We start from the raw sequence: 11,197 nt of genomic DNA on the forward strand, positions 1-11,197 counted from the left end.
ACGGCGTTTTTTGTCCAGCGAAGACGGATCTTTGTGAAAACGCTCTACATTTGTTGTTGTTGTTGTTGTTGTAACATGGACTGACAAAACGCAGATATTCAAAAACGACGATGTGTTTTTAGTCATGTGACCTTCTGTGGCCAAACAAACAAGATGGTGGATGATGTTGTACTGCAGTGGTCCATTTAAAAAGCTTGCTGCTTTTCCCCTGGGCGTAGAGTCAGTCAGGACCTCCATTTCCAGCTGCACGTACGGACTCGGGAAAAAAAATCTCTCTGCACTCCTTTTACAAAATGTTTTCTTTTCCATCTCTCCATCTCCACCTGCTGCGTGGCAGGATTTCATCCACTGCTATCTCCTCTAATGTTGGAGCTGAGCACTGCGCCACAATCGACTGCAGTCTAGCGTCTCCATTTTTTTTTTTTTTTTTGAATATCTACAATTCACACGCCAGTTAAATCCTGATGGATGAAACCAGTCTCCTGGCGTTTCACTCGGAACACAGGACTTTGTGGAAGAAAACAACCAGCTAGCACCTTGTTGTATTGCAAGGTGTATAGCACAGCTGTATTGTTAAGTAGCTAGCCTGATCACTAATTCCTGTGCTAACTATCCAGCACTCTTATAGGCAAGCATGCCATACAGTATATTAGCTCTATACTGTATACAGATAGATGGGATCCAATTTATTTTGTATAGATCTCAAATTTTCCATGAGGTGAACAATAAACCTGTAGCATATTGCAATGCCTTCTGGGTAATTTACAGTGTGCTCATGAAGACAGGACGTTTTATTTGTTTTATTTTATCTTTAACAGCAGTCTATACAGTATATACCACAGCAACCAAGAGTTATTTTCATTGAATGGTTAGTTAGCGGTTTATAACATCACTGTTGGGATTATTGCGTTTCATCATGTTGAGGTTTGGAATTGACCTTTGCGTGTTTATACAGTTTGCTGAGTTTAGCCTCTCCTCTAGTTGCCTGTTAGCCGCGCTTTGAACTTCGGACCATATCCTGGAATGTTCTAGATGCGTCCCGTTTCCCACAGTCCTCCTGTCACTGGAGCCATGCTAGTTATTGCTTTTATAATTATTGCAGTCTAAGTTAGACGATTGTAGAAGCAAAAAACATTAAAGTCACGATCAAGATTGTAAAGTGCTTATCTCATAAAAAGTTTGTTTTTAAATCTCACCAGAAGCCAGTGTTATCATTCTGTTCCCTCAAAATACTGAATATACTAGACCCATAACACTCCGCTGGCTTTATATGAGGATATCTTTTTATTCTGTACTTTTTTTCAGCTTCCTGTTTGAATATATTGGCTTCTATCATTGTCAGGTGTACACAGAGCATGACAGGAGGATAGAGAATCTGTCTTTTCTTTCTTTTTTTCTCTTTTTTTTTTACAATTAAAACACAGCGCTGCTGAATTCTGGACTGTGATTGGTCACATTATTGTTTCTATAGTAACAACTACTTCAAAAAAAGAAGAAGTGTGTAATTGTTGATAGGGTGATTTTTTCTGTAAGGAGAAATGTGTTTATGTATCATGTAAGGAAGGAGTCTCCAGTGTCAGTGCTGTGTAACAGTCAGACGTGAAGCTGTAACTTTAAGTTTCCCCACGTCTTGATCACAGAGGAGTTTACACTTCTTTACTGTTTCTCACTAACACCACACCCTGTGTTGTTGTTGTTTTGTCTTATTAACTTGAAGAGAGAGAGAGAATAGAGAGAGAATAAAGAGAGAGAAAATAAAGAGAGGGATGGTGAGGGAACGATTGTTTATAGCTGCTATAACGTAAGCGAGAACAGGAACTAATGTGTTTCACAGACGTTCCACATGTTATATTAAATGTATCTGTAAATGGATAAAAAGTAGGACATGTGCTTCTTAAATTATTTTTTTTCAAAATGAACTATTGGTAAATGGTTGTGGTATAAGAGGAATGAAACAGGAAAATAATCCGCTTTGGGCTGGTATCAGTAACTCATCCGCTTCATCACACCACACAGGGTTGATTGTTTTCCTATAACCGCACATTCCGAGCGTTTTATTCCAAACCTATCGGTGAAGATTTCCTATTACTGTAATCATGAGTACTCTACAGTGTGAAACGCGCCATATTCAGTAACGAATTTGATTTACTGGACATAAAAAACCCTTAAACGCTTAAAGTATTCAAATAAAAGAGCAGTGATGTTCATCACGTGCAAATTAAGGTCAGATAAAAGCCTGTAAATATATCAAGAGCTTAAAGTCAATACACAGCGAAAGCTATAAATGAATACAATAAAATTATAATAGCCTTCAAAATTTCTGGACAAAATGACATTTAAAATTGTAACTTTGGTCATTGTTTACATGGTGAATTGTTCAGATTACTCTAGACCACATTGTATATAAATCAGAAGTTTAATCTTTAATGTTGAAAATTCATTGAGAGACAAGTGGAAAAGACAACATGTCGCCCCCAAGTGGTACCAATATGAACTGCTTCTCCGTAAATCACCAATCAGCAGTTTATTCTGAAATGGTCTGATTCAATATGACTCTATCATCTCTCTACAAGCACAGACTCAAGCACTACTTCATGTCCATCACGGCTTCACGAAGAACTGGCTGGAAAATTGTTTATAAATCTTTATAATAGTGTGAGACAGGACTCGAGTTGATTACATTCCAATGCGTGGCAAACACGAACTAAAGGAGGATTTTAAATCGGAATATAAACACACGTCGAGGCCGATATGTGGCCATATCATACATTTATTATGTGTTAATTAAACACAAAAGATTGTAAAGTGCCGGAATGTTCTACCGTATTGGCCTGTTTATAATGTTCGAGCGTAGCTGGGATCGTGAGCACGCAGCCGGCCAACGTGTTTTCTTCTCGCTGACGTGTTTGGATTGGATTTTAAATGATAAAAGTAGAAAAGTTATTACATGCTGTCATTTATAAAGGCCGGTACGTTATATCGCTGCACGTGCAAGCCAGAACGCAGAGATGATCGTCGTCCTCACACACTCACGTCATCGGCGTCAGAGGGGAGAAATCATTACGCTTTAGGAGAGAAAAAAGAGAGAGAGACAGAATTAAACACTTTTACTGTAACTCTTAAAACACTTGATATAAATGTATATTTAGTAATGATGGCATGATTTTTTCTTTCTTTAAAAACTACTAATCTTTAAGATAATGAAAAGGACATAGCTTAAATACATTACATACCAAAAGCCAGGTTTTTTCCCCCTTCAGTTATATAAATATAATAAAGTATAAAATATAGCTATAATAAGAGAGGTAGCTCAGTGGTTAAGACATCGGACTAATGATCGGACCGCTGCCACTGCTGGGCCCTCGCGCAAGGCCCTTATCCCTCAAATACTCAGTTATATAAATAAGATAAATGAGATAATCTGCTTAGTCATGCTACGTTATTATTTTATGAAAGGCTGGATGGAGGGAGTGGAACCGAAGTGGAGGTGTTTTTTTAGGGGTTAAGAAGATCGCAGAAGATCTTAAACATCAATTACAGTGGCTTTAGGCAAATTTCCACACACACAAAAAAAATAAATAAATAAAAATGATTGTTTTGGTTGTTATAAATGGTTAAAATGAGTTAAAACACTCTAATAAGAAGCAACAAGATGCCACTGATGTTTCCTCAGGACCTGGAAGTGTACCACAACACCTGGGAAGTGTTTACCAGGAAGCTTTTCTCCACCAGGAACACACCAAAGTCCAACATACAGTAGATGAATCAATTTCCTTTTTTTTTGTTTTACATTCGGTTTCTTTAGGAACAGGAGAGTTTATAGCTATAAGCATGCAGTAAAGCCTCTGAGCCACCAGGTGGCCCTATAAGAATGCAGGGTTTTCATATATTTTGGGAGAAGAAGCAGTGAGTCCCTGGTTGTCACCGTGCTTCAGCAAGGACATGCTTCAGCTTCTGGTATGTAAGTTTAACGGTATTATTGGGCTGAAGCTGGGGTTTAAGTAAGATGAAGCTTAGGGTACCCAGAACACCTGTTATTAAAACTTAGAACTGCATCAAAAATTAACCCTAACCAGTTAGAAACTAGTTAGCCTGTTAACTAGCCAGTTTGCAACCTAGATAGTATCGACATTGGAGGAGTTTGAGTAATAAATGACAATTTTAAAGGAGATTTAATTTTTTTCAGGAAAACGATGCCCCTGGTGTCTACTGAAAGTCTAACACACTCTAGGGAATGTCAGTTCATTCCAGAAACCTGTTCCCGTCGCCCGTTTTCTCATCAAAACCCCAACACTTGTATCTCAGATCAATTTCTGGCACTTTTTTGAAGTTCTTGTGTTTCCTTTCCCGGTTTTGGAATGACGTGACGCTGACGTGACCCCTGCCTCACCTCGGACGGTGACGATGGCGAACGTTTCGCTGTTGCCCACGTGGTTGGTGGCAACGCATCTGTACGTCCCGCTGTCGGTCACTTTGAGCTGAGCGATCGCCAGCACGCCTTCCTTGGTGATCTTTGCCCCTGAAGATATCGCAGCCCCGCCCACACGTGACCACTGGAAGCTGATTGGGTGAGAGCCATGGGCGATACACTGCACACGCAGAGAGGCGCCACGACGAGCGGTCACATGATCAGGAACGGTGGTGGCATAAGGCGGAGCTACAACGTAAGAAATTTCACATGTATATATTATGATCTGTAACTTATCAATAAAGTGTGATCTCATCAGCATAACGTTAGAGCTTTACCTCCAACTGTTACATAAACATCTCCGTACAGACAACGTCACCGTATCAGTGATTACACGCCGTTTATTAGCCGTTACTATAGAAACGATTAGAGTATTAGAACGGGCACATTAATACGGTATAAAATGTTACAGAGCATTATTACGGCGTGTTTACACTGCAGGAACTCAGAGGCTGATCCTCAGCCAGACTTTTTGCCTCCGCAGTCTCTTAATGGTCAATAAATCCGAAGTCCAGGCAACGTGTGGCGCTGACTGAGGTTCAGCTGATAAGATCAGGGGCGCGATTACACTTTAGTGTTCAGTCTGATTTCTGTTTAATTACACAAATCTGTGCCCAGAACCCCAGTGACCCCGAATGTGCCGACTCAGCGTCAGTTACGTAAAGGTAGATCTAATAAATCCCTTTCAACATTACAGTGAAGAAGAAGAAGAAAACAAGCCTACACACAAATATTTGATGGCAAGTTCTTATAGGATTATTACAGGACTGTATGTGTGTGTGTGTGTGTGTGTGTGTGTGTGTGTGTGTGTGTGTGTGTGTGTGTGTGTGTGTGTTCCTCTAACTTACTGTCCACCTCCATCTGCACATACGCTTCACTGAAACCTGCCGAGTTTGTGGCGTTACAGATGTACTGACCTGAAACACAAAGTGATACACACATGCAGTATTTACTACATTAGAGCTTTTACGTGTGTGTGTGTGTGTGTGTGTGTGTGTGTGTGTGTGTGTGTGTGTGTGTGTGTGTGTGTGTGTTTCATTCAGTATTTCATCTTACTCTACTTTTTTTGCCTTTTTTATTGTAATTCAGAAATGGCAGCATTAAATATATTCAATATTTATAGAAAGTCTTTTATTTAAAAAAAAATGTATTTCGCAAACATAAAATTTTAAAGAATCATATCATAAAACCATACTTTTTAAAACCATAAAACCATACTTGACCATAACTGTAGAAATAAATTGGACAATAAATGTAAATAATGAAGTCAATTTGTGTGTGTTTTTAATCTATTACATGTAATGATGTAATTCAATTAATTTCTTTATTTCTTTAATTTAATATACTCCACCTTTTCTTTTTATTGTTTCATTTTCATCTTTTTTAATTTAAACGTAATTGTTTAAAATGTATGATATTCATTCCGGAACTAATTTTCATTATTTATGATTCCATATTATATATAAATTATTGTGTGTGTGTATAATAAATATCACCTCATGTCATCTGAATGTAAGCTTTCTAATATTAGAAATATTTTCATTTACTGAAATCCTTCCTTAAAGAGTTTAGAAACAGAAATGAAAATGAAATGTACTGAAACACATCATATCCATTTTTATTACAACATTTATTTCCTTTTCTTCTGTTGTCTTAATTCACTTCCTTTCCTTTCTCCCTCACTAATACACTACTTAGGCACACTAGTAAGTGTAGAAGTGAGGGATTTAAGACACTTACCCGAATCTTGCCGTCCGACGCTGCTGAGCGTCAGAGTTCCTCCCTCTGCTCTGTGCTGCCATGGCAACGGAGCACGCAGCTTAGACCAGGTAATAACAGGAGTGGGGGAACCTGGGAAAAGAGGCGGGGCTTATTCATCAAACCGCTCGTTGTGTGTTGTGAAGAGTGTGTGCTGCATGTGTACTACCGGTCGCTTGGCATTTCATGGTCACCGTTTGTCCCTCAACAGCCGTCAAGTCTGTCTGGTCTACAGTAGCCTTGGGCTCTATGGCAACACCTTCTACCTTAAGCTCCACCTTCTCCTCGGACGTGCCGTCCTTGTTTTGGGCACGACACACAAACGTCCCGCCATCCTGTGGGGCTGTAACCTTCACCTGCAGATACACGTAAGGTCAACACTTCACTATAAACACACATATACACAGAGACACACACACACACACACACACACACACAGATACACACAGACACACACACACACACACACACACACACACACAAATACATACACACACACACAGATACACACACACACACACACACACACACACACACACACACATATACACAGAGATACACATACACACACACACACACATATACACAGAGATACACACACACAAACACACACACACACACAGACATACACACACACACACCTTTGCTGTCACACTGGTGAGCGTCGTCGTGGAAACCACTACAAGCTCTCTTCCAGCTTCCTGTTTAAACCAGGTAATGGAGGGGCGGGGCTTCCCAGAGGCATTGCACTCCAGAGATGAGACACCACCCACTTTTACCTTTACTTGGCCGGCAGGGGTCACACGCACTTTTGGAGGCTCTAACACACACACATACACACACATAAATACATAATTATACACAAAAAACCTCACATCACAGACACACACACACACACACACACACACACACACACACACACTCATGTATATGATCACACTGCACTCACGCTTCACAGTAAGTATCGCCATATTGGTGCCTTTTCCTTGAGTGTTGGTTGCTACGCAGCGGTACTGTCCCTGGTTACCGGGGCGAGCAGAAGCAATGGTCAGTACTGATCCATCAGGTCCGACTTTAACGTTATCTGGGAGAAATAAACACACACACTGTAATCAGTGTAAAGAAATAAAATGTCACATGACCAGATTAATTCAGTTATTAATTCAGGTATGTTTAATTATTTATTAATAAGCACAGCATTAGCACGTTCATACAGATTTTAATTTCATTTGAGTGTTTACACACAGCACTGCTGAGTTCTGCGTTCTGATTGGTCAGAAGGTGGTGATTAGTTCTCTAGAACAGCGGCTCTGACAGTAGCGCAGGTTTATATTATTAACTGAAACTGATTTGTTCTGATACGTTATCGTTTCTATAGTAACGGCTCCTGTTAACTTATCAAGAAAGAAGAAAGGTGAGGGGAGCGACTGGTTATAGCTGCTCTAACGTAAGAGAAAAGAGGAGCTAAGTAAACATGGTGTATACCGGGTGTTAAATCTCTGGAGGAATAAAGTACTTCATTGTGTTATAGTAAAATGATCAGTGATGGTGAGGTGTGTGAACTCTTCCACCTGCTAGTGGTTGGTTATTGGGTCGTTTCCACTCCAGCTGGACCGGCTGAGCGCCGCTGGTCACGTGGCACCGGAAACTCACCGTATCGTCCTGTTTAACGGCTACGCTGTGAGGCTCGATGGACACGACCGGCTTCTGAGCCAATACTGAAACGATCACAGATAAACACAAATATTTTACAGCAGTAATATTTTAATCATGTCAGCGTCCGACGCGCTAAAACGACCCTGTCCCCGACGAGGGATGATTTTCACACTGTTCTGGAGAGGCGCGTTTCTCATTTTAACCCCACGGATGAGATTTCGCTGAACTGATGAGATGTTTGTCCAGTTTGTGCTTTGAAATGCTACGTGAACTGTACAGCTTGGTTCAGACTGTCAGAACTGCGTGGTGTGGAGAAAGCTGCTCCGGGGTCGAAGCAGACGTTGTCGCACTAGATAACGGAGACCGTTGTCCTGGGGACTAACTTGCCATTCCACTAGGGCCAACTCATCCTCATGGGCTGTTTTTAGAGAGCTTCCTTGGCGGATATCTGCACTGCCGTTACCGCGGCTTCTCCATGCACGCTTGCTCCTCATGCTGTCAGTTCTTCAGGAGCGGCCTTCATTTTCATCAGGTGAGTGGCATTCCTTGTGACTATGTTGGTATACCTCATCCAGTAGTGTAACACTGCCTCTAGTGGTCAGTAGGAATGAAACAGAACCACAGTTATGCATGTACCTGTGGTTCTGTGAATTCCGGATGAGTTCTTGGTCAATCTGAATGCATGAGAAAAGCTGATTAGTTGAATCAATTGTCTGGTTTTTGTTGGTTGTTTTAAATGGCACTTTAAGTTGGTCACAGATGCTCACTACAGCATTTCTTCCTGGATTTGTTCCAAATAGCCAGCTAATTAAAAAGCTGTAGGTTGGTTAAAAGAGTAAATACAAACAGAACATAAAAGCCTGAGGATAAACTAGTTATTCTCCCTTCATCTTGAAGAATGAGAGATCCCGTGCCCTGTAAGTAGCACTGATTACGTTCCCTATACATCAGACCAAGCACAGAGACAGATATTTATCCCAGCAGGTTCCTGCGCCCTACAGCTACATCTCTCACTATATACCAGATGTTTACACTTCATACTGGGGTGTTTAGATCGGCCCTCATTGTTATTTTAAACGAGAGCAGACCCCATTTTATTCTACTTTATATCATCAGATTTCTTAATGAACAAGACTGATTACATTAATGTTAATATTTGCATCAGTTCTGCGTACTACAGTAACCCTTCAAAAAAGGGAAACACGTCCTTCCCACCGGTCCTTTAAAATCCTACATTCACATGTGTTGTTGTTTTTCTGTAAATAAACTTTTTAAAAGCTAGATATAGGTGCCTTTACTAAAAGAAACGCTGCATATGTATCCTTTAAAGAGAAATAAATAAATAGACAAAATATATTTTTGAAAATCCTGCAAAGACATTTGAAAATGCTGCATGTATATCTTTTTTTAAAATCAAATAAATCCTACATACAGGTACTTTTTCAAAAAAAAACAAACAAACAAAAAAAAAACAATACTTACATATTCTCTTTTTTTTAATGCAGATCCTTCTTTAAATATTTTTTGTTGGTTAAATAAATAAATAAATAAATAGCCTGCACACTTTGTTTAAAGCAACCAAATTAAATTTATTTATTTATTTATTTATTTTTTATTTATTTTTTAAATCTTGCATACAAATCCTATTTTTTAAACAGCTATTTTTTAAAGCCTTTAACTTATTTTTTTTTTAAAGATTTTCTATAGAGCCTTTACTGCTTATTTTTTTATATAATCTAGAAACAAAACCAGATCATAAACCATGATATATGTTACAGTTGATTTTTTAAATGTTTCCATTAAATATAATTTTTTTAGCAACTTGTGAGTGTAATTCCACTACATTACAGATTCAAATAAATGTTTGTTTTTTTTAAATGATAATTTTCTTATAATTACTGCTTTAATCCTAACAGTTCAGTTTAGAACACTATTATTCTCTTATTATCTAGAACTTGGAACCAGGTCATGGAACAATATTGACTAGTTTGAGAGACTGCGAGTGAAATGAACACTTTTACTCATTTATTTTTAATTAGATTCAACATTCAGACCCCAAAAAGACATCTTTACTTAAGATAAAACAGCATTTAAATGTAAAAATCATTCAAAAAATATCATTATTGTATATATATATATATATATATATATATATATATATATATATATATATATATATACACACACACACAATAAAGCGTGTGTTTTGTGGTTACCTGTTAGAAGAAGACTGGAAAAGATCAGTGTAGCCCTGATTGCCTCCATGATGAAAAGACAGATCTCTCTCTCTGTGTGTCTGTTCTTCTGTCTGTGTATCTGTTTGTTCACTCTCAGTCCCCCTCCCTCCACCATTTCATCATATCAGCCCCCACCCCCCCAACACACGTTACATGGCGGGCGGGACTGGATTTTCATCTGGAGGTGAATGGACGTGTGGTGACTCTGCTGTGATCGTGCCGTGTGTGGTGTGCTGGGATTTGACCTCTAATCTGTTCTCATGTTTAATCAGCACAAAAGTTCCCCATTTGTAAACAGAAGAAGAGTGTACAGTCTGGGTAAAAAGGGTCATAAGTGTGTGTGTGTGTGTGTGTGTGTGTGTGTGTGTGTGTGTGTGTGTGTGTGTGTGTGTGTGTGCATATGCACAGGTATGTGCCTGTAATCATTTATGGATTAAACATAGCATACATCAAACATCTGGGGGGGAATAGTTGTTGTTTTTTTCCAGAATGAACTCATGATGCTGTGATCCAAATTCTGTGATGATTGGAGAAATGTTATAGGAGAAAAAGCAAAACATTATTATTATAATTATAATTATAATAATTATTATTATTATTATTATTATTGTTATTATTATTATTATTATTATTATTATTCAGTTTTTACTACATTTCAAAATGGCGGACTTCCTGTTTGGCAAGAGACACGAGATACTTGATGTAATGTTAAGCTGTTTAAAAGCATGAGCAGTTCAACAAATTGTTGAATTATGATGCCACCTGGAAGTGAATTTAGACAAAACTTAGGGTGATGATGAGGATTTATCTACAAAGTCTGGTCAGAATATTCCTATCACACCATTGCTGGGATCTGCACTCACTTTTCTTACCATCAAATTCACTTGTGCATTAAGGACAAAGCCTCCTGTGAAATTTGCTAGGAAGGTAGGTGAGATTGTCTTTTATCAGTGTGCCACATTTCATGAACAGCATACTAAGCATTATATAAATTCCCATTGTGGACATACCACAGGACATGGTACGGACAGATGATTTCATCAGAGATACCCTAAACAAACACGTCTCTACACATGAC

At 38.8% G+C, this 11,197-nt stretch overlaps 1 protein-coding gene across 1 annotated transcript; it reads right to left on the reverse strand.

Annotated features, from left to right (window-relative positions):
• Positions 1-2,397: 2,397 nt before the first annotated feature.
• Positions 2,398-10,255, reverse strand: LOC108258423 (basement membrane-specific heparan sulfate proteoglycan core protein). The gene is made up of 9 exons (XM_053676311.1): positions 10,099-10,255; positions 7,798-7,944; positions 7,176-7,310; positions 6,868-7,046; positions 6,396-6,582; positions 6,209-6,319; positions 5,317-5,385; positions 4,391-4,657; positions 2,398-3,065 (listed from the first exon to the last, which is right to left on the reverse strand). The coding sequence occupies exons 1-9, from the start codon at positions 10,232-10,234 to the stop codon at positions 3,061-3,063; spliced, it is 1,236 nt and encodes a 411-aa protein (XP_053532286.1). The 5' UTR covers positions 10,235-10,255; the 3' UTR covers positions 2,398-3,060.
• Positions 10,256-11,197: the final 942 nt, after the last annotated feature.

This window comes from Ictalurus punctatus, chromosome 26 (genome assembly GCF_001660625.3).
Source record: "Ictalurus punctatus breed USDA103 chromosome 26, Coco_2.0, whole genome shotgun sequence".
Taxonomy (NCBI): Eukaryota; Metazoa; Chordata; class Actinopteri; order Siluriformes; family Ictaluridae; genus Ictalurus; species Ictalurus punctatus.

Coding starts and splice junctions, on each gene's coding strand:
- LOC108258423 (XM_053676311.1), bottom strand. CDS start 10,234: ATGGTGGAGGGAGGGGGACTGAGAGTGAACAAACAGATACACAGACAG. Junction 7,047..7,175: donor GGCGATACTTACTGTGAAGC/GTGAGTGCAGTG, acceptor TGTGTGTGTTAG/AGCCTCCAAAAGTGCGTGTG. Junction 5,386..6,208: donor CGTCGGACGGCAAGATTCGG/GTAAGTGTCTTA, acceptor TTTGTGTTTCAG/GTCAGTACATCTGTAACGCC.